General features: G+C 39.4%; 2 protein-coding genes across 2 annotated transcripts; one reads left to right on the top strand and one right to left on the bottom strand.

The window, feature by feature from the left end:
• Positions 1–75: 75 nt before the first annotated feature.
• leprotl1 (leptin receptor overlapping transcript like 1) lies at positions 76–9,431 on the bottom strand. Its single transcript, XM_003224642.4, has 4 exons — positions 9,289–9,431; positions 5,480–5,555; positions 3,991–4,177; positions 76–2,558 (listed from the first exon to the last, which is right to left on the bottom strand). The coding sequence occupies exons 1-4, from the start codon at positions 9,302–9,304 to the stop codon at positions 2,442–2,444; spliced, it is 396 nt and encodes a 131-aa protein (XP_003224690.1). The 5' UTR covers positions 9,305–9,431; the 3' UTR covers positions 76–2,441.
• Positions 9,432–12,655: 3,224 nt separating this feature from the next.
• Positions 12,656–25,638, top strand: saraf (store-operated calcium entry associated regulatory factor). The gene is made up of 6 exons (XM_003224664.4): positions 12,656–13,000; positions 19,400–19,578; positions 20,155–20,575; positions 22,605–22,704; positions 24,420–24,547; positions 25,411–25,638. The coding sequence occupies exons 1-6, from the start codon at positions 12,928–12,930 to the stop codon at positions 25,434–25,436; spliced, it is 927 nt and encodes a 308-aa protein (XP_003224712.1). The 5' UTR covers positions 12,656–12,927; the 3' UTR covers positions 25,437–25,638.
• Positions 25,639–27,019: the final 1,381 nt, after the last annotated feature.

Here is a 27,019-nt window from a genome sequence, read left to right as displayed (position 1 = left end):
AAGACCTCCTTCACATATTGTCTGAAACAAAACAAGATTTCTATCTCATTAAGATCCTCATTAAACAACAAAATCTGGTATTTAAATTTTTTATTATTTTCTCATCAAAAATTTTCTTTGTAGAAGGATGGCAATGCTTCTCAGTGCATATTACATGAAAAAAGACATACCTCTCAAACTTCTAACCTGATAGTAAAAGACAGCACTATATGTAAAAATAAGCAAGATTGCCACAACAATGCTGTCCACACAATATGCAGAAAATACACTACCATGAAATATAATAGCATTGGCGAAGAGCAACTACAGGGAAGAAGAGAACCCATTTTGTTATAATACATGAGTGGGAGGATCACAAAGTGAGTTCACGTCTATTTATTAGCAAAAACTATTCCACTGTCAGCGCAGGGAATTCCCAAAGGAACGTCAGGGATTTGAGATAATCAATCTCAGCATCATGCAGTAAGCATTACATTGCCAAATCCCAAAGACACACCTGAAAAATTTTCAGATATTTAAAACTTGGGACTGGGAATACCAATAAATATCACATGTTCTTCAAATCCCACTTGTACTTATCCATCATCAGCTCAAACGTCCTTGAATGGAGGTGGGAAATTGATCACTGGGCTATAGGATCTGTTTTGTATTTCCAGCCAGAACTGTGTCATTTGGAACAAAATACACAGAAAGCCTGCATCACCTATGCATCTGTAGGAGATACTACCACTACATCCAACTAGCTGTCTTCAACTCTGAAACATCCCAGGGATGTAAGAGATGACAAAATAGGTTTTCTGTAGAATCTCCACACTATGGACCTGCCATGGCGAGTGTGTGTGGAAAAGACTGCACATATGTACCTTGAAGGAAGATGGGATCATGCCCTTGGTTCAGCAATCAATTTTCAAAAGGGAATATGTTTGGGTGACTGAATCAAGCAGTTGACATGACCAGCTTGCATGACTAAACAAAGGCATATGAAGATCTTGCTAAGGCGTCGTCAGCAAAGCGCCACTCCAAAAGAATTACTGTATGTCTACAAAATTGGGTAATTTATGGTTAATGAGACAGACAACTAAGAGGTATGCAACAAATATTAAATATTGCAAGTTACATGTGATATTCTAACAGAACTACAATTGTGATCTAACAATACATTACTGCATAAACTAAAATATTGGCAGAATTGCTTTTAAAATCTTCACAGTCAAAGATTTGTCAGGTTGTCAAGCTTCGACTATATATTAATACAGTAAATGATCTCTCAGGTACGTTATTAGCTACAGCAAAATTTTTAGTCTTCATTTGAAAAACCTTTTTAGATCATGTATAAAATAAATAAAAAGGGGGAAGTAAAAATTCTCCTTTTATACTTTGCAGACAGAGTGGGTGCAAACCACTATGAAGTCCTGTGCAAGCCACAGGAACAATGAATGCTGATCAAGAGCACTATCATTCATTTTTTGTAACTTCTGCAGGAAAACAACTTGCTGGGTTGTGCCCATATTCAGTAGTTCTGTGGGTGTTCCATTAATCTCCCCTAACACAACAAAAATGATATAGCTTGAAACATATAATACATAGAAATAGGAAGATTTCAAAATGTTTTTAAAGTGGCTTTTAAACATCATCTGTCTTCCTTACCTCAACTGTTGAGATCACATTCCTTCGCCCCCCCCCCCCCCCCCCAATTTACGGCATCAGCAAATAAAAACTTGCAAAATATTAGTACAATGAGTACAAATGCCTCATCAATAAAAATCAGGAATCCCATTATGGTCAAAATTTATCGCATTCCCTCACCAATAGTATGTTTCACCTGTGTAGAGGATTAAGTACTGTAACAGACTAATCATCCACTAGATAACTATTCTTTTCAGCTTTTTCAGCTCTCACTACCCAAATCCTGCAACAATGTACATATTTGTCAATTAAGGACACCATACAGCTCTTTAAAACATCATTCTATGCCTACCCACTCAGGAGTAGATCCAAACTGAACTCAATGTGACTTAGTACTAAATACACATGCCTAGGATAGGGATTCACAAAAACCTTTGATCACATTGTGCCCTCAGTCTGTTGTCAATCTGGTGACATAGTTGTATACAATAACCCAGGGTCAAAAGATAGATTTTTGTTTAAACACAGTTAAAATGTTCTCCAAAGAAGAACCAAATTTAAACACGACACTGAAGTGTTCTGGTTCCCACATAAAAATAAAGCATTAAAATAAAACAGCATCGACAATTTAAAATGTTTAAATCAGGCAAAATGCTAAAGTTGTATGTCAAAGGAGAGGAAAAGTTTACTACACAGTGTCCTACACCTAGGGTCCCTCTGTGGAAACAGTACATTCACTTTATTGCCTGTTCCTTCTGTTGTATGGATGGCCACTGAATGACACAAGATGCCGATAGTTCTCTTTCCGACTCTTTTCACCACTGCTGCCAGCTGAAGTCATCATTGCTGCCAAAAACCAAGAAAAACCCTAGGATGGTAGCAAATATGACTGTATTTCCTGTGAGGACAAGTGCACAGGCTCCCCAATAAATCTGTAAGTAGTGGAAAGGAAAAAGTTACATAAGCAAAAAAGTGAACACAAGCAGAGAAGATAACATTCCCACTATCTTATCCTGTAGATTACCTCCAAAAGAATTGCTCGGCAGATGGAGGAATCTTCATTGCTTGTACATCATTTACACTGGGTACAAACAACTTTAACTGATTTTTAAAAATATGCTAGCCCATTGTTTCTACCGAGGAGCTCAGATACTCCCATTTGGTATTCCCAATCATATTATCTTCAGGATCAGGTTCCCTTTAAACAGTGTTTCATGCCTTCACACTACTCACTATTCTAGGCTATTCATCTGCTATTGATCCGTTACACAAGCATTAGGCTAGCATTTTTCAATTATCAAAATATCAGTCTTCAAGTGAGCTTTCCATTCTCATATCAGGAATCATCTCAATCTTTTTAATGAGGACAAAGATCTGTATGTCACTCCTGGGATCCTCATCCCAATTCCTCTGTTGGACAAAGCCTATCTATCGCTTAACTACTTGGGATGTTTCCTAAGTCATCCCCAGTTATAAAATTATTCTGACCATCTTCCAAGGGTGAAAGATGACCATATTTGATATGCTTCAAACTGCTTTCTGACATCTACAACAATCCTAGTAAAGTGTATTATTTTTCTATATTACAGAAGATTGCTTGAGGTTGGTTTATTGTGAGTTGTCCAAGGTTATCGAAAAAGTTCTTAGCCATAATGGAAGAGAAACATGGGCAGTTTCTACTGACAATTCACACTTAGTCGCTACTTTCAAACAGCCCTCAATATACTGAGTTTGTCTGCACAAATAAATCCTTGTTAGTGTCTGCTCTAAAGACCTGTGGCAGATAACCATACAGACGTTCTGTCATACAGATAGATTAGGCAACTTTAAGGAATGTCTATTATGCTGTAAATTAGTGTTTCTCAAACTGTGCTCCTCCTGGTGTTTTGGACTTCAGCTCCCAGAAATCCCAGCCAGTTTACAAGCCGTTAGGAACTGTGGGAGCTGAAGTCCAAAACATCTGGAGCACAGTTTGTGAAACACTGATGTAAGTAGTCATGCCAGTATGATTGATTCTGCAAAGATTAACCTTTACAATTTTGGGAGCACATTTTACATAGACTTAGCCACTGTGAAAGAGATACTCAAAGCAGAGCTGTTTGCGGGTTCCCCATAAGAATTGAGATAATCTGCTGGGATCTTCTGCAATGAAACACGAGGTTGAAGATTACAGAGACTGTTCACATGGATATGTTCTTCAAATGACGTGGAGTCAACATTATACATTTTAAAACCAACCAGTATCTTTTCAGCTGTTTATGTCAACTTAGAGCACCTCATTTAAATCCTTTTAAATCTGGAACACCCTATTAAATACTCTAAATAAGCTTTTGGAGTATTTATTCTAAAGGAAGACATACTAACCAGCTGTGCTCTGGCAAATACAATCGGAAGCCCAAATGCTGAAACAACAATGCCTGTTGTAAGAAATATGGCGAGTTCCTTGCAGGCGTTACTTGTAGCATCTGTATCTTCAACTACTCTTCTTGCTATGCAGTATGGAATTGGAGAGAGGATGTAGAAGAACAGGACAAACAATGGCCAATATTGGCTAGGAGCAAAGAAAAAAGTTAATTGTTTGTTGTTTTGTATCCATTCTTCCTCTTACAGTCATTACCCTTAAAATATCGCTCAATCCCTTGACGAAAATAACTTAATGTTTTAAACAGGATTCTCATTCATAAATTTTCACCAGGAAATATGTAAGTTAGCATGAACATTTGTCCCATGTTCACTGTTTGCTTGTCTAGCTCTAAGCAGTGTTTCCTAAATGCTTCCATTGTAATTGTAAAATAAAAAAAAACTGAAAAGGAAAACTGGAGCCATACTCCCTTCAGAATAGTAGGACAGTAAAGCCAGGATACCTGAAAAACTGTTCTTTGGCTACAGAAATTTTACAAACTATACTCTGTGCTGGTAATAACTTAGATGTAAGACTGCACAGAGACTGGTGGACAGGGAAGCGTTCTGGAAGTCTAGATGGGATTACTACATTGGAATTAGATTCTAAAGGTAATAATTAAGGTTTATCAAAATTCCTAATGCCCCTTTCCACATTAAAACAAAACATTTTTAAAGAAACGAATGTTCAATCTAGACTGCCATGTAATGCAGTTTGAATTGCATTATGATGGTCAGTGTAGACTCATAGAATGCAGATTGAACTCCATTGAACTGGATTATATGAGTCTTACACTGCCATATAATGCAGTTAATCTGTATTCTGAAACTGAATTATATGGCAATGTAGATGGGGCCTGAGTGCAGAGTTTTGTTATTTAGCCCAGAATGGTTTAACAATCAGACCTAATATGCCAGTTTTAGAAATAACTAATTGACAATGGGATCTTCACTTTAACAAGAACACATTTCTTAAACAACACTTTCTCAATCATAATATTAAAATTAATTTATTGAAAGTAGTGGGATTAAAATGTGTGTACATCCAAGTATTTTAATTTAACTGGAATATGGAACTATTCATAGACCTCAAACAATACTGTTGAGCTGACTGAAGCTCTGCTGACTGAAGCTCTGTTCCTGACATATAAACAGAGGAATGCAATATTGAGCTACTCCAGCAATACACTATCCAATATTGATTTATAATGAACAGCGAGCAATTTAGTAGCAATAAAGAAAAACAATTTCAGCATGTAACTAAGGAGTCCATGTGCTTCACAAACAGCAGGCATGGACAGCTTTCCATTGCCTTCTTTTAGATTTTTAAGGATTCCTAGTGTTCTTTTTCATTATTTATTTCAAAACCATTAGTTATAGAAAAAGACAAAACATTACAAATTGAAAGGAAACTAAGGCAACAGGTAACCCATATATATGAAAGTATACATACTTGTATTGAGGAAGTGCACAGCCAAGCATCAGGAACATTAGTCCAACAGCTCCCCCAAAGGACAGGCTGATCAAAGCTATAAAGGGAAACATAAAATCCTATCAGTGTTCCAAAATCTCTGAACATTTGGCTCTGCAGACAAGAATGATACACAGAAAGGAGATGAGAGTACTGTTTCTAGTCTCCTCACCAGAACCTTCCAGTTAAACCGCTTTTGAAATAAAAATAAGAACACTGAATGCAGTTTGGTGGAAGGAAGTAGATTTTTAAAAAGAAAAGTGTAAACCCCCTCCCCCAAGCACCATCTTTAGATAAGCTCACAAATAAGTAAGTTCAGGCCAGTTAGTATTAAATACATTTTATACCCCTTTACATATTTAAAAGGATCTTGAAATGTTTACATGTTTACATTTACATTTTATAAGGAAAATATATTATTGACTGATCATGTGACATGAAGAGAGGGAAGAAAAGGAATGTGGCATCACCTTTAAGATTAAGTGGGGGGTTTTTTCACCTTCACATAAGCTTTTGTATATATCAGTGGTTCCCAACCTTTTTTTTGACCAGAGACCACTTGACCAGGGACCACTCTCCAACATTAATACAAAAAGGGTTATGAATCAGTTTTTGGTCAACTTTAGATTTGGTTTGGTTATTTGGGGTGCTGATTCAGAAAACTGCATTGGATAGACCACATCAGCTCTATTTTTTTGATATAGAACATATGCCATCCAGTAGTCACCATCTGCTCGTCCACAGAAAACCATATTGAAAGGAGATGTTGACAAGCTGGAAAGCGTCCAGAGGAGGGCAACTAAAATGATCAACGGTCTGGAGAACAAGCCCTATGAGGAGCGGTTTAAAGAACTAGGCATGTTTAGCCTGCAGAAGAGAAGGCTGAGAGGAGACATGATAGCCATGTACAAATACGTGAAGGGAAGTCATAGGGAGGAGGCCACAAGCTTGTTTTCTGCTGCCCCGCAGACTAGGACACGGAACAATGGCTTCAAACTACAGGAAAGGAAATTCCACCTGAACATCAGGAAGAATTTCCTCACTGTGAGGGCTGTTCGGCAGTGGAACTCTCTCCCCCGGACTGTGGTGGAGGCTCCTTCTTTGGAGGCTTTTAAGCAGAGGCTGGATGGCCATCTGTTGGGGGTGCTTTGAATGAGATTTTCCTACTTCTTGGCAGGGGGCTGGACTGGATGGCCCAACTCTACTATTCTATGATTCTATGATTAATCTTTAGCTGATGTGGTCTATCCAATGCAATGGTCAGCTGTGCAGAAGGGAGCGGAAATTAAAATAATTTAAGAGGATGGAAGATTTTCGTTCTTGCGGCCCACAGGTTGGGAATCACTGGTATATATAAACATGCTTCTTTGGATGCCATACCAAGTGCTGTTAAGGGCTCAAGCATAAAACATCAATATAGTTGCAGGAGTAGGACCGAATGTAAAAGAATCTAGAAAGATTCAAAAGATGTCCCTTGCTCTGCATTTTTAAAGGATTGTGTGATACAACTCTTTTAGATCTCTAGAATGGCCAGTTTGTGTGGGAAAAAATTCTGTTTCCCAAAAGTCAGTTTCCTAGGTCCAAAACTCTTTGAAAATAATCCTTTTGTTACATTTGAAGGAGGAAGGACTCTATATAATGTCCCATGAAGGCATTGTCTTTGTTTATACCTCTGCTAATGAATTAAGAATTGTGAATATAATTTGATTCAGAAGTTCTCTTTCTTGGTAATTTCCCTGTTCAATAACAACCTATAACCCCCCCCCCCCCTTTAATGTCAGATTTGTGTTCATTGACCCTATTTTATAGAGACTGTTCTAAGTGCCCAGTGCAGAGGGGCACTGTTGGCATAGGATGGAATTGGAGGAAGGACAAGTAAATGTACCTCTGATGTTATGAGTGATGTTATTATTGTTCCCAGAGTAGATGTAGGAATATATGAGTAGTTGGCATCTGGGTTTGTGAACGTCTTGCATTGCAATCCATGTTATCCTATTGAAAACTAATCTGGTGATGTCGTTGGCTCATATGAATGATTGTTCCATTTATATTTTATGATCTGAAGAGAAACCAGAGTATTTATATACTACTAGTGCTAAACTGCTTTTTGTTGGGTTTATTTATTTATTTATTTACAGTATTTATATTCCGCCCTTCTCACCCTGAAGAAGACTCAGGGCGGATCACACTGCACATATAAGGCAAACATTCAATGCCATAACATAGAACAGAGACAGATGCAGGCACGGGCTGGCCTCGAACTCATGACCTCTTGGTCAAGAGTGATTTGTTGTAGCTGGCTGCTAACCAGCCTGCGCCACAGCCCAGCCTGTTGTTGCCCATTTTATGTTACTTTATTTCAGTTGTGGATATGCAAATAGAAAAACTGTACATTCAAAAATACTAGCTATCCTCGCATTAATGAATGCTAGAGCTTTCCAACCTCACATATAATAATAATAATAATAATAATAATAATAACAACAACAACTACTACTACTTTATTCTTATATTCTGCTACCATCTCCCCAAAGGGACTCAGGCAGCTTACAGATGGCACAAAGTGCCTAAAAACAACATAAAATAAAACGCATGTAACATATAAAACATCAATTCAGTCTCAATTAAGCTGCGATCATCTAACTGTGGCGATAAATTGTCAGGTTGTAAAAAATTGGGATAAAATAAGTGGCAGCTGCAGTAATGGAGAAAGGGCATGGGTAAAGTGCAGGATGTGTGATTACTACATAGGACAACTTGGGGCTAACATTCAAGGCATTTCTTATATATTATCTCAATTTTTCTTGCGACAATTCTGTAAGTTAGGTTAATAGTACCTAGCGTATACTGCAGACTGAGGCCCCTTAAGCACAAAGATATAGTACAGTAGTCTCGCTTATCCAACGTTCTGGATTATCCAACGCCTTTTTGTAGTCAATGTTTTCAATAAATCGTGATTTTTGGTGCTAAATTTGTAAATACAGTAATTACTACATAGCTTTACTGCGTATTGAACTACTTTTTCTGTCAAATTTGTTGTAAAACGTGATGTTTTGGTGCTTAATTTGTAAAATCATAACCTATTTTGATGTTTAATAGGCTTTTTCTTAATCTCTCCTCATTATCCAACATATTCGCTTATCCAACGTTCTGCCGGCCCGTTTATGTTGGATAAGTGAGACTCTACTGTACAAGCATCCTCCAGCTGCAGCACTCCAACTCCAGCTTGTTCAATGGCCAGGAATTCTGGGAGTTGGAGGCCCAATCAGCTGGAGGGCTGCAATTGGAGGAGGCCTGATATAATGTCCCTGCACATGGAGGCTTAGGGCCCTTCCACACAGCCATATCAGAATATCATGGCAAGAAATCCCACAATATCTGCTTTGAACTGGAATATATGGCAGTGTGGACTTAGATAACCCAGTTCAAAGCAGATATTGTGGGATTTCCTGTCTTGATATTCTGGGTTATATTCTGTGTGGAAGGGCCCTCACTTCGATTCACAGAAATGGTGAAATCCAATGGGTCTACTAGACACTGCCCACATCACAAGGCCCCCAGTGACCGGGGAACACCCGAAGGCCTTCCTGGATAAGCAGCCCCTCCTCCCGCCAAGGAAGGTCCCCGTTGCCATGGAAACAAAGCGGGGCCCCAAACGTTGTAGGGGGGCGTCATTGTATGGCGGGCCCAGCGCCCGCCTTCCTTCTCCGAGAGGCCCGGGAGACACCTTCCGCCTTTCCCGGCTGGCTCCCTCCCCTTCCTTCCCCTCAAAGCCGCCACCGCGAAGCTACCTTTGATGCCGGCCATGATGCTGCTATTATTGTCGCACAGGCCGCTCCCAGCTTCACCACAAAGTGGGAGGAAGGAGGCTAGACCGACCCGGAAGTAAGGGCTCTATACACAAACTACACTGGTTACTGAGAGTGGGGAGGCATGCGCAGGACACGACTTCCGCTTAATGTAGTTCATTCTCTACTGGTCTAAAGTGAGGCAAACCAGAGGTTGGGAAGCTTCCTTTTGGGGGACTTTGGTTTCTAATGGAGGCTGAAAAGAAAGTGGGTTGCCCGAGGCCCCTTCCACACAGCTAAATAAAATCCTACATTATCTGCTTTGAACTGGAATATATGGCAGTGTGGACTCAGATAACCCAGTTCAAACAGATATTGTGGGATTTTCTATCTTGATATTCTGGGTTATATGGCTATGCGGAAGGGCCCTGAGGCCTTCAAAGTACAGTAGAGGCTTACTTATCCAAGCTAAACGGGCCGGCAGAAGCTTGGATAAGCGAATATCTTGGATAATAAGGAGGGATTAAGGAAAAGCCTATTAAACATCAAATTAGGTTATGATTTTACAAATTAAGCACCAAAACATCATGTTTTACAACAAATTTGACAGAAAAAGCAGTTGAATACGCAGTAATGTTATGTTGTAATTACTGTATTTACGAATTTAGCACCAAAATATCACAATATACTGAAAACATTGACTACAAAAATGGCTTGGATAATCCAGAAACTTGGATAAGCGAGGCTTGGATAAATAAGACACTACTGTATTTTCAAGTTGATGGTGGCCTTTAGGTGAACCTATCAGTTGGGCTTTCTTGGCAAGTTTTTCTAGAGGGCTTTTGCTTGCCTTTGAGGGTGAGAGAATGTGACTTGCTCCGCAATCACTGAGGCTGCCATATAATCCAGTTCAAAGAAGATAATCTGGATTTGGAAACTGGATTATATGGTAATGTTGATGGGGTCTTAATGGGTTTCCTTGGCTAAGTGGGGATGTGAACCTTGATCTTTCAAGTCCTATCTATGCTGCCACATCCAGTTTCTGAATCCAGATTATTTACCTTGAACTGGATTGTATGGCAGTGTAGATGGGGCCTTAATGGGTTTCCATGAGTAAGTGGGGATGTGATCTCTGATCTTTCAGATCCCATCTACATTGCTGCATTTTTCAGTTTATTAATCCAGATTATCTGCTTTGAACTGGATTATATGGCAATGTAGACTCATGTTCTCTAGCTCAAAGCAGATAATCTGGATTTGGAAACTGGATTATATGGCAGTGTAGATCTAGCCTCAGAGTCCTTCAGATCACTACACCACTCAGGGTTTCTCACATTAAAGTTAACCTTGAATAGACCTACTCTGTAAAGGACTGTGATTTTACACAGCATGGGACAAAATACAGAATAACAAAGTGAGGAAATCCTGGAAATAAACATTTGAATTTTTTACCTGAAGCTTTCCATGACAAATAATATTATATAATATATTATAATGTTAATGTACTAGCTGAATACCAGGTGCAGTAGGCAATATTTTAGAGCAGTGGTTCTCAACCTGGGGTTCCCAGATGTTTTTGACCTTAAATTCCCAGAAATCCTAACAGCTGGTAAACTGGCTGGGATTTCTGGAGCCAAAAAAATCTGAGGACCCCAGGCTAAGAACCACTGTTTTAGAGGAAGGAAATGGCAAAGACCCTCTGAGTGTCTTAAGAAAACCCTATGAAATCCTCAGGGTAAATCAGTAGGCATCTTGAAGGCAGGTACACATATGGATGGACACCACTAATCCACTCAGAAACAAAAAGCAGCAAGGATTAAATTCTAAATTGGTCTGTGTTCTTTCCTCAGAATATAATCTTCTGTGACATTATTATCCCTTTTTAACTCAACTGTTAGATAGATCCTGGCACCAGAGGGAGAAATTATAGGATGTCTTCACTGCTGTAGGTCTTGACAGCATAACAAGACACTTGTTATGATTCCTGTATTTCTCACCCCTTAATCCACAAGATATTGTGTGAGCTGGAATTTCAGCCACGGTCTCCATGATTGTACTCCAGTTGCTCAAACTGCTAAACAGTGAGCCTCCTTTGTCTCAAACATTTTGCTTTAACTGAATTTAAAGCTGGACATATACATGAAATTCTCCATGGATCAGTTCCAAGGGAAAAAATTCCTTTACAGGGTGGCTAGACCCATGCACCTGATACAAACCAGGAAGAGGCTTAAGAGAACTGCTCTGGTATAAATTAATAATAATAATAATAATAATAATAATAATAATAATAATAATAATAATAATAATAACTTTATTTATACCACGCCACCATCTCCCTGCGGGGACTCGGGGCAGCTCATAATGTTACAGAAGTAACAACACAGATACAATTAGTACAATATACACAGGTTAAAACGCAATAAGGTAATAAAACAAAAGTTAAAACAAAATTTAATACAACAGTAATAATATCAAACAACCACCAATACAATTCAGTCAACTTCATAGGTGGGGGGACTGTAGCAGCAATATAAAGATAGAATAATTAGATTAAAAAACCCAGATAAGAGGGACCTAGTAAAATTCAGAATAGAATTATCATGAGGCTGGTCATCCAATGGCTATCTCTCCAAAACATCCAAGTTTTCAGTTGTTTCTTAAAGGAGGGTAGAAAGGGCACCAACCTAATCTCCCTAGGGATTCCAGAGCCAATATAATTCACTTCAAAGCATATAAACTAGATTTTATACAGCAGCGTAGAAAGGGTCTTAGGGTCCTTCCACACAGCCATATAACCCAGAATATCAAGGCAGATAATCCACAAAATCTGTTTTAGGTCTCCTTTAGAGAGAAAAGAGGGATATAAATAAAGATTTATTATTATTATCATTATCCAGTTCAAAGAAAATAATCTGTATTCAGAAACTGGATTATATGGCAGAGTAGACAGGGACCCAGTGTCCTAACCCAATACTTAAAGCACTACGCCATAATGGCTCTTTAGGCCGTAATATACACATACTGTATGCACATATCATACATATATTGCATAGATGTAATAATATGTTGCATCATACAGCTGAGTGCAAATGCCTTGTGATTCGCTCCACAAGGTCCAACAAAAATTCTGGATATTTCTGACGCCTACAGGAGTTTGCTTAGTAACAGTGAATCACAAAAAAGCCCCTATTACACTCAGCGCAATCCTATTGGCTATAGGTCACAGGTGGAGCCAATGACCTGCAAGGATACAACAAACCAATAGAAATGTTGGACACAGACAACTCTCTCACATTCCCATTGTTTTGTTAGACAAGTCAGTGATGCCAAGGGTCTAGGCTTTAGGACTTCAACTCCCAGAAGCCTCAGCTGCGTGGGCCAAGGGCCAGGGATTGTGGGAGCCGAAGTCCAAAACGACTAGACGACAAGAGCGCTCGCCTCATTGGCTGGGCCTGCGCGGAAGCGGGCCGCAAAACAAAACACAACGGCGTAGCCAGCTACAAAATGGCGGCGCCCGGCCTCTTCGGGAGGAGGGACTAGAACTCGGCGCGGCCAATCAGAGGCCTCGCGAGGCTCAACGGATGCGCCACAGGGCCAAGGGCGAGGGAGGGCCGAGCGCCACTCGCTGGTGAAGGAGCAGAGATGAGGTCGCGGTGGCTTGCGCTGCCGCTGTTGGTGGTGCTGACGGGAGCCGGCCTGGTGTGGGCTCAGCCGGGTAAGGGAAGCACTCCGGGAGTCGAGAAGCTCCTCTCTGCTGCTGGGTTGTGGGTGACCGGTTGCTAAGGCGCGGCAATAGATGGTCGCGGCTGAGCAGCGGAGGCCTGGCTCCGAATCCTCCCTAGCCACTCTCTCAGGCCCCTACCACACAGCTGAATAAAATCCCACATTTTCTGTTTCGAACTGGAATATATGGCGGTGTGGACTCACATAATGTATTGTGGGATTTTCTGCCTTGATATTCTGGGTTATATGGCTGTGTGGAAGGGCCCTCAGCCTCAGAGGAAGTCGTCAAAAGCAGGTTTCCCTCAGGCTAAAGCGACGCGAAGGCAAACAATGGCAACAACGCTGTAATTGGGTTGCTGTGAGTTTTCCGGGCTGTATGGCCATGTTCCAGAAGCATTCTCTCCTGACGCTTCACCCACATCTATAGCAGGCATCCCCAGAGGTTGTGAGGTCTATTAGAAACTAGGCAAGCGGGATTTATGTATTTAAAAAACTTTAAAATCAGGACACTAAATGAAGAACAACACTAAAAAAACGGGAATTCCAGACAAGAAACAGTCAGGGCCAGTTGAAACCTCCCAACAAAGGATTCCCCCCGGCAGGAAGCAACCAGGCTTTGAAGCTGCAAGGCCATTCAGTGCTAATCAAGGCGGCCAATTGCAACACTCACACCTGTCTCAAACAAACGAGTTCTTTCTCCCATCCTGGACATTCCACAGATATATAAACCCCACTTGCCTAGTTTCCAACAGACCTCACAACCTCTGAGGATGCCTGCCATAGATATGGGCGAAATATCAGGAGATGGAACATGGCCATACATCCTGGGAAACTCACAGCAACCCAGTGATTCCAGCCATGAAAGCCTTCCACAACGCTGTTATTATTAACTGTAGCGATGGGATATAATAATGTTGCCTGTGGCTGTCAGCCAGGCAGCCCTGGGGGAGCTACCACCTTCTGGGAAACAAGTGGGATGCATGGTTTTTAGATTTAAATATGTTTTATGAATTTAAACTGATTTAAAAAATAATATTTAATTCTGTTTTAATGTTTGTATATTTGTAGATTTTAAATTGTGTTGAAATGTTTTTAATGTAAGCCACTGTGAGGCCCCTTCCACACAGCTGAATAAAATCCCACATTATCTGTTTTGAACTGGAATATATGGCAGTGTGGACTCAGATCACATAGTGCAAAGCAGATATTGTGGGATTTTCTGCTTTGATATTCTGAGTTATATGGCTGTGTGGAAGGGCCTTGAGTCTCCTTGTGAAGAGAAAAAGCAGGGTATAAATAAACATATGTTCTTGGTGGTATGGGGATACCAAGTTACCTTGTCTGCCTCCTGAGGAATCTGTATAACAACCAAGTAGCAACAGTAAGAACAGACCATGGAACAACAGACTGGTTCAAGATTGGGAAAGTATTACGGCAGGGCTATATACTCTCACCCTCCCTATTCAGCTTGTATGCAGAACACATCATGCGATGTCTGGGGCTTGATGAATCCATGGCTGGGGTTAAAATTGCTAGAAGAAACATTAATAACCTTAGATATGGAGATGATAACACTTTGATGGCTGAAAGTGAGGATGAGCTGAGGAGCCTTATAACCAAGGTGAAAAAAGAAAGTGCAAAAACTGGGTTGCAGTTAAACATAAAAAAACCAAGATGATGGCAACCAAACTGATTGATAACTGGCAATAGAGGGAGAAAATGTGGAAGCAGTGACAGACTTTGTATTTCTAGGCATGCAGACGCAGACTGCATCCAGGAAATCAGAAGACACTTGCTTCTTGGGAGGAGAGCAATGACCAATCTCTATAAAATAGTGAAGATTAGAGACATCACACTGGCAACAAAGGTCCGCATAGTTAAAGCAGTGGTATTCCCCATAGTAACATATGGATGTGAGAGCTGGACCATAAGGAAAAATGAGCGAAGGAAGATAGACACTTTTGAACTGTGGTCTTGGAGGAAAATCCTGAGAATGCCTTGAACCGCAAGAAAATCCAACCATTCCATACTCCAGGAAATAATGACCTGCTGCTCACTAGAAGGAAGGATATGAGATGAAGTACTTTGGCCACATAATGAGAAGACAGGAAAGCTCGGAGAAATGAATGATGCAGGGGAAAATGGAAGCAAAGAGGAAGAGGGGTCACCCAAGGGCAAGATGGATGGATATTATCCTTGAAGTGACTGGCTTGACCTTGAAGGAGCTGGGGATGGCAAAGGCCGAAGTTGGAAGCGACTGAACAAATAAACAACAACATATTTCCAGATTTTAAATTGTGTTGAAATGTTTTTAATGTAAGGCAATTTGAGACCCCTTCCACACCGCTGAATAATATCCCATATTTTCTGCATTGAACTGGAATATATGGCAGTGTGGACTCAGATAACTCAGTTCAAAGCAGATATTGTGAGATTTTCTGCCTTGATATTCTGTCCTGGGCCCGGTTCTGTTCAACATCTTTATGTATGACTTAGATGAAAGGCTAGAAGGCATGATCATCAAGTTTGCAGATGACACCAAATTGAGAGGGATAGCTAATACTCTAGAAGACAAGAGCAGAACTCAAAATGATCTTAACAGATTAGAGAGATGGGAAAAACTAACAAAATTAAGTTCAACAGGGAAAAATGCATGATACTCCACTTTGGCAGAAAAAATGAAATGCAAAGATACAGAATGGGGGACGCCTGGCTCGACAACAGTATGTGTAAAAAAGATATTGGAGGCTTCGTGGACAGCGTTAAACATGAGCCAATAATGTCATGCGATGGCTAAAAAAACCAATGGGATTTTGGTCTGCATAAACAGGAGTCTAGTGTCTAGATCCAGAAAAGTCATGCTACCCCTCTATTCTGTCCAATTCTATGTCCAATTCTGGGTACCACAATTGAAGGGAGATGTTGACAAGCTGGAATGTGTTCAGAGGAGGGCGATTAAAATGATCAAGTGTCTGGAGAACAAGCCCTATGAGGAGCATCTTCAAAAGCTGGCCATGTTTAGCCTGCAGAAGAGAAGGCTGAGAGGAGACATGATTATCGCCATTTATCAATATGTGAGGGGAAGTCACAGGGAGGATGGGGCAAGCTTGTTGTCTGCTGCCCTGGAGACTTGGACACAGAACAATGGCTTCAAACTATAGGAAAGGAGATTCCTCCTGAACATTAAGAAGAACTTCCTGACTGAGAGAGCTTTCAGCAGTGGAACTCTTCCCTGAAGTGTGGTGGAGGCTTTTAAGCAGAAGCTGGATCTATCTGTTGGGAGAGCTTTGAATGTGATTTTCCTGCTTCTTGGCAGGGGGTTGAACTGGATGGCCCATGAGGTCACTTCCACCTCTATGATTCTATTATTCCTTGTGGAAAGAAAAAGCGGGGTATAAATAAACATAATAAATAAATAAATAAATAAATAATTGCTTGCTTGCTTGCTTGCTTGCTTGCTTGCTTGCTGGAGCCATTGGGGTAGGTTAGGGTCTTGATGCTCAAAAGGAAGCGGCTAGATCCAAAAGCAGTGGTGTGTTAGTGAAAAATAGAGAGTTGAGGGTTGGGTGAGAGGGATAGTAATAATAATGCTTGTTGCCTGTATGCTGCTCTTGCCAGCCTCCCAAAGGCTATCAGCTGGTCTCTTGGTTATCATCATAAGTGATCATGCATAGCTGAGTATTTGTCTTCCATAAGTAGAGTCTTGGCAGTGGGTCTGTAACTGTAGAGACCTATTCTTAGTTTACATGTTCTTTTGCAGTGAGGATATTGATTTCCAGGTGGAAGGTGGTCCCAGTCAGGGCCGGCTTGATGCTCCTTCCTCTTGACATCTTTCTCCCTCTATTTGTGCCTCTTTGAAATCCACAGTACTGTTGGTTACAGCTGACCTGCAGTTACAACACTCTAGGGCCAGGACTTCCCAGGCCCCTTCCACACAGCTGAATAAAATCCCACATTTTCTGCTTTGAACTGGAACATATGGCAGTGTGGACAGATAATCCAGTTCAAAGCAGATATTGTGGGATTTTCTCCCTTGATAGGTAAAGGTAACGGCTTCCCTTGATGTTAAGTCCAGTCATGTCCGACTCTGGGGATTGGTGCTAATCTCCATTTCTAAGCCAAAAAGCGGGCATTGTCCATAGACACCTCCAAGGTCATGTGGCCGGCATGATTGCATGGAGCGTCGTTACCTTCCCGCCGGAGCGGTACCTATTGATCTACTCACATTTGCATGTTTTTGAACTGCTAGGTTGGCAGAAGCTGGGGCTAACAGCGGGCGCTCATATTCTGGGTTATATGGCTGTGTGGAAGAGACCCCAGTTTTTGGTGTTTATTCCACATTTTAGGTTAGTTTTAAGCCCATCTTCAAATCTCTTTCATTTTCGACCAATATTATGTTTTCCTTTCTTGAGCTGAGAAGAAAGTAACAGCCTTGGGAGAGGGTGATCGGGCATTCACACCGGTCCAGTGAAGATTATGGCTGAGTATCACCGTTTCAGATAGTTGACTTGATTCAACATGTCCCATGTCCAGGCAGGGATACTCCACCTTCCAAGGCCAACTACTGGACATACCACTGAGGAATGTACTTTTTGGGGCCTCTTGGGAGCTTAGGAAAGGAATGTTTGCTCTAGACAGGCCTTTTGTTTTGATCCATTAAAGCATTTCTTGATCCTGTTTTTAGCCACAGCAGTTCCCACCAATTTGGAAATGTATGTGTGCCTTTCAAATCACCCGTTACTATATGGCAGCCCTATGTATTTTATAATGCTTTCATAGACAAGGAAGTCTCAAAGATGTTTTTGCAAATCCTTTCCTCTGAAATGTAGTCCACAGTACAGTACTTATCCTTCCTTAGTGGTCTCTCATCCAGGTACTAAACAGGGCTAATCTAAAACTAGTCTTTAAATTGTATGTTGTTTTTAACACTGTTCAGTGCCTTGAGTTTAAGAGAGAGAAAAGTGATATATAAATAAACTAGCTGTGCCCGGCCACGCGTTGCTGTGGCAAAGTGGTGGTGGTATTGGTTAAAAGTTGTTGTGGAATTTTTATTTGACGTTACAGTAGAGTCTCATTTATCCAACATAAACGGGCTGGCAGAATGTTGGATAAGCAAATATGTTGGATAATAAGGAGAGATTAAGGAGAAGCCTATTAAACATCAAATTAGGTTATGATTTTACAAATTAAGCACCAAAACATCATGTTATACAATGAATTTGGCAGAAAAAGTAGTTCAATACGCAGTAATGATATGTAGTAATTACTGTATTTACAAATTTAGCACCAAAATATCACGATGTATTGAAAACATTGACTACAAAAATGCGTTGGATAATCCAGAACGTTGGATAAGCGAGTGTTGGATAAGTGAGACTCTACTATATTTGTATTTTTTAATTAATTTTATTGCAACTTATCTTTTTTATTTATTATATTTTATTATTTTGTTGTATAATTTTTAGTTATTTTGTTATTATAGTATTTTATTGTATTACTTTTTTAGTGTTTTTTATTGTATTATTTGTATTTATTTTATTTTTTATTCTTTTATTAACACTGGGCTGAGTGGGTTGCTAGGAGACCACGTGGGCAGAGCTTAGAGCCTTCTAAGTGGCAGTAATTGGATAAAAACAATTACTTCTCTCCCTCTAATTAGGACTTTATTTTTCTTTGCTTTTTGTTGTATCAACCTAGAGGCGTGGATAAGGGGTTGTGTTGTCAAATTTCGAGGTTGGGGGGCCTGTAGTTTTGTTGTTTTGTGGGTCGCCGTGATGCCATCACTCTTTTATATATATAGATATAATCATCATCCAACTTGGCTTCCAAGATCAGTCATGACTGCCTGCCTTTAGGGGTATTTAGACCCTAAGATCCTCATATTCAAGAAGACTGGTGCCTAAACAGAACATCTCTATCCAGACATAGTGAAACCCTGAAGGTTATATGTTGGACAAACAGATTTGTAAATGGGTCTCCTCGGGGAGATAGGGCGGGAAAAAATAAAGTTGTTTATTATTATTATTATTATTACATGACATTGATGGAGATTTCAGAAGTGTGTGGCTAGCTTCTTTTGGCAGATAATGCTTGATTGCATAGTATATTGGCCTGATCCAGCAGTGCTGTCTAAAACATAAAAGCTATTAAATAAATAAGTCATTTCTATGTTACTTTTACAGTAGAGTCCTTTACAGCTATTACTATAGTGTTCATTAAAAGTTTATTTTGGATTGACATAGAGCACCCACACACTGCAAAACAATAATGGAAATAATTTTGAGAACTTTTGTTTTTGAATGCTGTCTGCATTTAATGGGGGTGCAGGGAGATCTTAGGAGATTAATTCTCAGCTTTGCTTAGTATTTATTTCTCACATGTATTTTTCCAGAGAGAGTCTTGTTACGAGAAGTCCAGGCCTTGACACTCTACCCAGGCAAGAACGCAAATTATCGTCGGAGTTCTCCAGTTCCTCAGTTGCAGTGCACTGGAGGTTCAGCTGGATGTGGTGCATACACCCCTGATGTTGTACAATGTTACAACAAAGGTTGGGATGGCTATGATGTACAGGTATGTACAAGGATTGGACCAGACGCAGAGCTTTTTCTATTTCTGCCCCTGCCTTATGGAATGCCTTGCCGCCCTATATGAGAGCCATGCGTGAGTTAGGGCCTTTTACCCTAGCACTCAAGACCTGGCTCTTTACTAGAGCTTTTAATCTATGTTAATTTTATCAATATTTGTATGTATGTATTTTTATCCTTTACAATTTTATCTTGTAAATCGCCTAGAGCATCTTGGATGGAGGGCGATTAATAAGTAATTATTAAAAAATAAAAATAAAAAGTAGTTAAAAACCCAATAGATCTGTTTTGATTAAAATATTTTCTGAGTTAAAAAAAGTTGTACTGTTCAAAGTCTGATGTTAAGGATATGTTTAAGTCCATTTTATTAAATTTTAAAATCTCTTCAAGAGATGTAAACCAAATAGCACTTTTTCAGTTGTTTTTGTAAAAATCCTTGGAGAATGGTCCACAGTTTACATAATACAAAAATATTAGAAGACTGTGTATGGTGTTCTTTTTTAAAAAGTGTGTTTGCTATTTTTATAATTGAGAATGTCACAAATGCTGCTTTCTTTTTCAGTGGGAGTGTAAAGCAGACTTGGATGCTGCCTACCGATTTGGAAAAATTGAAGTAAGCTGTGAAGGTTATGATTATCCGGATGACCCTTATATCTTAAAAGGGTCCTGTGGCTTGGAGTACACATTGGAGTTAACCAAGGCAGGACAGCAAAAAACCAGTTCATTTGGTGGGAGCTACTATTCCACAACCTCTCATGATTCAGTAGGCTCAGGTGCTGGAGTGGTTCTGGTAATATTCTTTGCGCTTCTTGTTTATGGTGTCTACAAGCTATTCCTATGTGATAACCGTCCACAACATGGCTTTGCTTACGGTGATGTGCATTCAGGAACCTACCAACAGAGCCCGCCACCTCCAGGATTTAGATCCGATGGACAGTATTATCAAAGTCCTCCTCCGCCGGGATTTAAAACAGGGTTTACAGGTAAATTTCTCGCTCCTTTACAACATTTTGAAGACAAAAGCATTGGAATATGATAATGCCTTATCTCGTATGAGACAAAATGGCATGCGTTTCTTAATTCTTAATGTCGTACATTTCCTAATCTGTTAGGCAAAACTTGGCTTTGTAAAAGTTGTTTACAGCCTCTGGTAATTGCCTGAAGCCCACAGAACTTCACTAGTACATTTTATGAGCATTCTTGGTGCTTTCATTGGACACTAATAATAAAGGCTTTTTTTTTTGCAATAATTTTTATTGAAGGGTTTTTCTAGCGATAGGGAGGAGGGTGGGGGGGGGGGAGAGGAAAAAAAAACCCATCCGCTGGGATAAGGGGGGAGGGGGAGCAATATGATAAAAGCTAGAAAACAAAAGAGGGAGGGGGGAAAAGAAAAAAAAAGTCGATAGAGAAAAAAGGAAAAAAAATAGTCGAGCTTCCTTCCTTCATTAAGGTGGGGGTGGTGCAGGGAAAAAAAAACCAAAAATGCAAAGAGAGTATAAGGGCATAAATTCAGCAGGGAAAAAAAAACTCCCATCATCCTTCTCTTTACTATGTCCTATTGTATATCCAGATTTGTTGTATGACGGGTTTATATAATCAGCTTAGCCTTGTTTTCTTTCATCCATTCTTTAAATACAGTCCAGTCGGTCTTTTTTCTAGTCTTTAACTGCATTGTTGCAATCCGTGAAGTCAGTTCGTCCATATTCATGATGTCCAGCATTTTCTCTAGCCATTGGTCCTTTGTTGGTGTCACTTTCTGTCTCCACACTCTAGCGTATACAACTAATAATAAAGGCTTAATCTAAACCATAAGTCATAAGTGGTTTGGGTTGCTGTTTGTAGAGAAACTATACAGGTTAAAATCTTGTATCGTCTGATTAACTGTGATGACAGAGCTACATGCCATAGCTCCATTTTCATAGCTATATAGGCACAGTGCCAACCTTTCCATGGCAGCACCTCAGTGTTTCTCACATGCTGCTGCTCGGGACACAAGGAATAGATATCTTCACCACTCTCTTCGTTGCGGGGCATATTGAGAACAGGCATCTAGAAAGATCCCTCAGGGTCTTGCCGCAACTATTTCCTTCTCTTCATGCACCCCATTACCATTTCCCAGCTCCCTGATCTGCAACATTTCAGAAATCCTTCGGCTGGGTGCTGCAAGGTTGAAGAGGCACATTACATTTATTGCTAATAACCTTAAACCTAAATCCCCAGCAATTATGAGATCCTAAGTTCGGTTTATGATCTCATAATTACTGAATTAATAACTACTATATTTATAACACATGTGTTTTAAGAAAGGTATAGGCTTAATGGGTTGATGCTATCAATGATGAAGGTGCATATGTGTTGACAGTATTGTTAAAATGATCTGTCAATATATTTTAAACAGTAATCCCTGAATAGGAGATTGAAGTATGGTTATGTTGCTCCTGGAAGTACCTAAATGGACAAAAGCAGTGGCATAATGAGAAATTGTGTCTTTCTGTTACCATTGCACTTCCTCTGGTGCTGCAATCCTGAGCCATTTATAATCAAGCAATTTTCAAGGATTTGACTGGATCTTATTTTTCAGTAAAATGATTTGAAGTCTGGCTGGAAACATTTTTGAAAACCCCTTTGTGACAGTGTAATCAGCTTACACTTGCACTGGAGTGATGCTGTTCTTAATTTGGGCAAATGCACGTATTTGCTTCTAGCATCAAATTATGAATGTCATGTGTGAATGAGCACAGATTTAAATGTAATAGATAGAAATGTCAACTCTTAACCTTGCAGTGCTACATAATGAAAGTGCATGTGTAAATTATTCATACCTCACTTTCCTAGAATAGTCATCTCTTTGCTTTTTTCTGGATGATTTAGTACAAAACCTGAAACTATTGAAATGCTCTTGAATGATTTATCAAGATGATTAGTCCTTTTCTTAGAAATCCTTTAAAACTTAAATAACTTTGGCTTCAAGCATTGTTTGATCTAAATCTGTTTCATTTTACTTGCATTAAGGAGCTGCGAGTGGTTCCAATTATGACTCAAATTCAGGGCCAGGTTTCTGGACCGGATTAGGTGCTGGAGGGCTACTGGGATACTTGGCTGGCAACCGAAGGTAATCCATCATATTTTCTCTTGACAACAAATATTCCTGCGTCTGATCAGCATATATTTAAATAACGCATGGTTAAAAGGGGAGGGAAAATGAATCTTTGAAATAAGGTCTGTATTTTTAAATATTTAACTTGAATCATGGTATAATTTTGCTTACAGATTCCTTTATTTTACAAAACAATTTAAAAAGCGTGAGAAGCATTTTTTCCGTCCAAGTTGTTTCTCCTCAGGGTGGAGTAGGAAACCATTTCGTTTGAAGGGCTGTTGACCTGTATCAGAATTAGTCAAATTATAGAGGTTCAGAGAGATGCACTAACTACCATGGCACTTGGGGTCTGTTTACCACCCAAACAAGTGAGTGCCTAAAATAGATATTTTTGCATTTTGGGTGATCTGAAACTGAACCCCACACTTCCAGGGGACATGAGGGCAATGTGGCATCTTTCCCTGGACCCAAGTAAGGCCTTTATCAAAACGGATAGTATACAATGGGGGGAGACATAGGGTAAATTTTGGCAAAATATGTTTTGTAGAATTGAAGAAGGGCTGGGCTCCCTGCAATTATGCATGTTCTCCTTCCCTGCCCTAGAAGAAAAGTTCATTTGTGACTATAGTCAATGGAGAATGGAGCCAGAGAGAATAATAGACAAAATGTACACCGTGCATGCTCTCAGGTTCTCTGTCCCATTCTGGTCCATGTTGCATGAAATTAATTCCTCATCCCAATCATGCAAGGTTTGTACACATATTTATCCAACGATAGTCACTTGGAGGCTTTGTTGTATTTTCTGACCAACTAAAAAGATGTTGGATTGTGTAACAAGATACGTTTCACATTGATGGCTTCCTGTTGATAAAATAGATTAGTCACCAGAGGATATATATGTTGGCTGTGTTTTACCTATGCTGTGTTCCTTAATTATGCTCTTTGCCTTGCAGTTACATGGCATTGCATCATATAGTAAAGACATTCATGATTCATTGCTAGTGCTAAAGGCATAGCTTGTGATTTCCAGAAAATTAAGTTATTAAACATATTTTTTTCAAATTTAATAACTTACCGGTAATTATTCAATCATGGTATAATGAAAGATTCAATGTTTTATTGCAGTGCTCTTTGAGTAGGAGTTGCCTATCCACACCTAAGGGTGCATCTACACTGCAGAATTAATGCATTTTGACACCAATTGAACTGCCATGGCTCCATGCTATGGAATCCTGGGAGTAAGGCACGAGCACTCTTTGATAAAGAAGGCGAAAGACCTTCCAAAACTATAACTCACTTGATTCCATGATATTGAGCCAGGGGCAGGCTAAAATCTTTTTATTCAAACAGGTGTTTAAAGAAGACTTTAAAAATGGCCAAGGGATTGGTTTAAAAGTTTTTTTATCTATTTCTATTTATTTTATTTTATTTTATTTATTTTAGTATTTCTATAAGTTTTATGGCGCTTTAATATGTACTTTTTATATTTTTATTATATTCCCTTTTAAGTGAGATGCTTTGAGTCTCAACTTGGAGAAAAAAAGCCAAGTATAAATAAACAACAACAATAAATGCCTATCATTAAAATAGTGTGGAATTTTTGTTCCTTTTGATGGACTTTGCATTAAATGACCTCCCTGTGCATTTATATGTTATTTGGCTCTTTAAATATTTCAATTGATAGGCACAGGATAGCTTTGTCATTTACCATTAAGCATTTTTCCCTTCAGGTCACCTTCACATCATACATATTCTCCATATTATGATACATGGGCTGGTCCATCTGCTCGACCACATGCATTTGGCAGTTCACATAACTCTACGACATCTCATCATTCAGGGACAAGGTCCACCTCTGGTAAGTTGCATTCACTTTTGTTTTCTGGGCTAATGTCCTATCCTCTGTCTTTATACTGATTGAATACTTTCTTCTCAGTAAACTTTAATAGAGATGAGATGTGAGATAACAGGCATCCCTATCACTGCAACTTAAATTCTATAACGCAATGAGTAGAAGGTAGATTAGTATCTATCAGCAAATATCTAGGTGATTTTGACTTGTTCATCAGGGAATTCAGCTCCCTTTTGTTTAATAATGTCAATAACAAAAAAGTGTCCTTCCTCCATTTAATGTCATGTTTTAATAGCAAAATAATATATTTATTATGTTCTAGCAATGTTCTATTATGTTCTAATTTTGACATAAGTCAAAAAGTATGTAAATTACCATATAAGAAATGGTAATTCTCTGGGTTTATGAGAAAGTTAAACCATGATTTAGGATTATGAGGACAATTTGCAGTGAACTTTGAATTTAAGACTGTCTCCCTCTTGCTCTGGCTCAGGCAATTGGGAAATATTTTGAACTATTTGCTTCTATTTGTGATAGGTGTAGCTTCTAGTGTCAGTTTTAATCTACAAACAGGTTCATCTGGAAACAAGTGAGCTTTAAATCATGGTTTATAAAGTTGGCTTGCGTTAATGAACTCTAATTAAAAACAATGAGGAGTTGGATGGCATGTTAAGCTGATTGTTCCTTCCAGATCCAGGCATTCTGAAGTGGGGTGCCTACAAGTCCTAGGCTTGCTATGTCTCATCTTGTTAATATAACTTGGTGCTCCCCCAACCATTTTAAAGGTTCGACAACACTGTACTAACCAACTGATCTATAATGTTTTGGATTAATAACATCCATATTTTATCTGTCCATCCCCTCCCTAGGTTTTGGAGGCACAAAAAGGAGATGAAGCTTGGATTCTGTTATGTCTAAACAGCTGAATAAAGGCAACATTCCAGCTATTCTAAAACTTGTTTTAAGCCTGTTTAGTGGACTGTAAGCATCTGTCTTTGGGTGACACATTCACTTGTATGCACTTGCATTTCATGTTTAAAGAGATTGTGTTTTGAATAATTTTGTGAAAAATAAAACAGAGAAAAGACAAACAGAAATTCAGTCTGAACTCATCATTTCAAAGACATATCTGTGTTAGTCTGGAATATCCGTTTACAAATGCATGTTGTAGCACCTTAGAGACTACCTGAGAGAACAAAGTTGGTAATGTAAGCTTTTGGAGACTAAGTTTAATTCCCTTTCATATTGAACTTATCAAGACATTCTTGGAATAATGTGACCAGACGGGAAAAAAGAAATCAGAGATCCTGCACCTTTAATAGTTGCATTACAAGCTGCATCTGCCAATAACTCCTTTTTCTTAAAGATACTTCTATTCCTTTGTGTGGGATTTATTTCCAAATTAGTGTGATCTGGCAAAAATGGCCTTGGATATATGTTTAGACAGGTGTGTCCAATTGAAATCAAGGAACACATTTCAGGGCAAATACACAGAACATACATTCCTTTTTCTTAAAGACCAAAATATATTTTCTGAATCCTTTGTTTGTGACAATAAATTTCAAAAGTTAAAAGTTTCAGATATGACTAATACGGAGATTTCCGAGTAAAGGCATGACCTCACTATTAGGTTCCAGTGTTTGTGCTCTGAAAATCAGGCAAGCTGTTTGTGCAATAATCAGTTGAATAGACCTAGAATATTACGTTTTAAATTATTTCTCATAAATATGCTTCATTGTTTAGTACAAGAGGAAACACACACAGACCCCCAAACACACATAATTGCCTGAAAACTGATATAGCTGACTTAAACTTTTAGAAAACAACAACATAGGGAGAATTGTTCAAACAACACAAGGACTGTAATCCACTTTGACGTGTATTAAGAGGGGGGTTGTCTTGATGTTGCTCCCCCCCCCCCCCCCCACGGGTTCGAACTCTCATCCACTCTGAAACTGTGTTAACAAGATTCACCACATGTCCTGATTCCAGCTAAAAGTTCCCTTTCTTCCCTCCTGTGTCTTAACAAGGCACAGGAAGGAGCGATTTTGGAAAACAGAACACAAGTGTAAACAACACTGGGGAAGCGTAGGACTGAACAGCTGATCTGAGAAAAGGAAAGGAAGCCTCCCCCATCAGCCCAGCATTGCTTAAGTTTGTGCCTTGCTTTCTGGAGTTACTAAAGCAATTGTCGGTGCTGTTTTTTGCTAGGAGATAAGGTGAAAAGCAAAGTAAAATCCTGGGCTTTTAGGGAGGCATTTAATCCAGGTCAAAATGTGGATTTAATAGTTCCAGTGGATGTGTGAACTGTCTTTAATATTTCCCTGCTTTTTGTTTTTTTGTTTTTTGTAGTTCTTGTGTAGACAATCCACACACACACACAGACGGATTTGCACATTGTGCTCTGGATTAAATGGCTGTGTGGAAGCAGCCTGAGGCCCCTTCTACACTTCCATATAATACTGATTATTAAAGCAG

Source organism: Anolis carolinensis, chromosome 2 (genome assembly GCF_035594765.1).
Source record: "Anolis carolinensis isolate JA03-04 chromosome 2, rAnoCar3.1.pri, whole genome shotgun sequence".
In the NCBI taxonomy this organism is placed as follows: Eukaryota; Metazoa; Chordata; class Lepidosauria; order Squamata; family Dactyloidae; genus Anolis; species Anolis carolinensis.
Note: the sequence above shows the minus strand (reverse complement) of the source record. Positions and strands in the feature narration are given on the sequence as shown.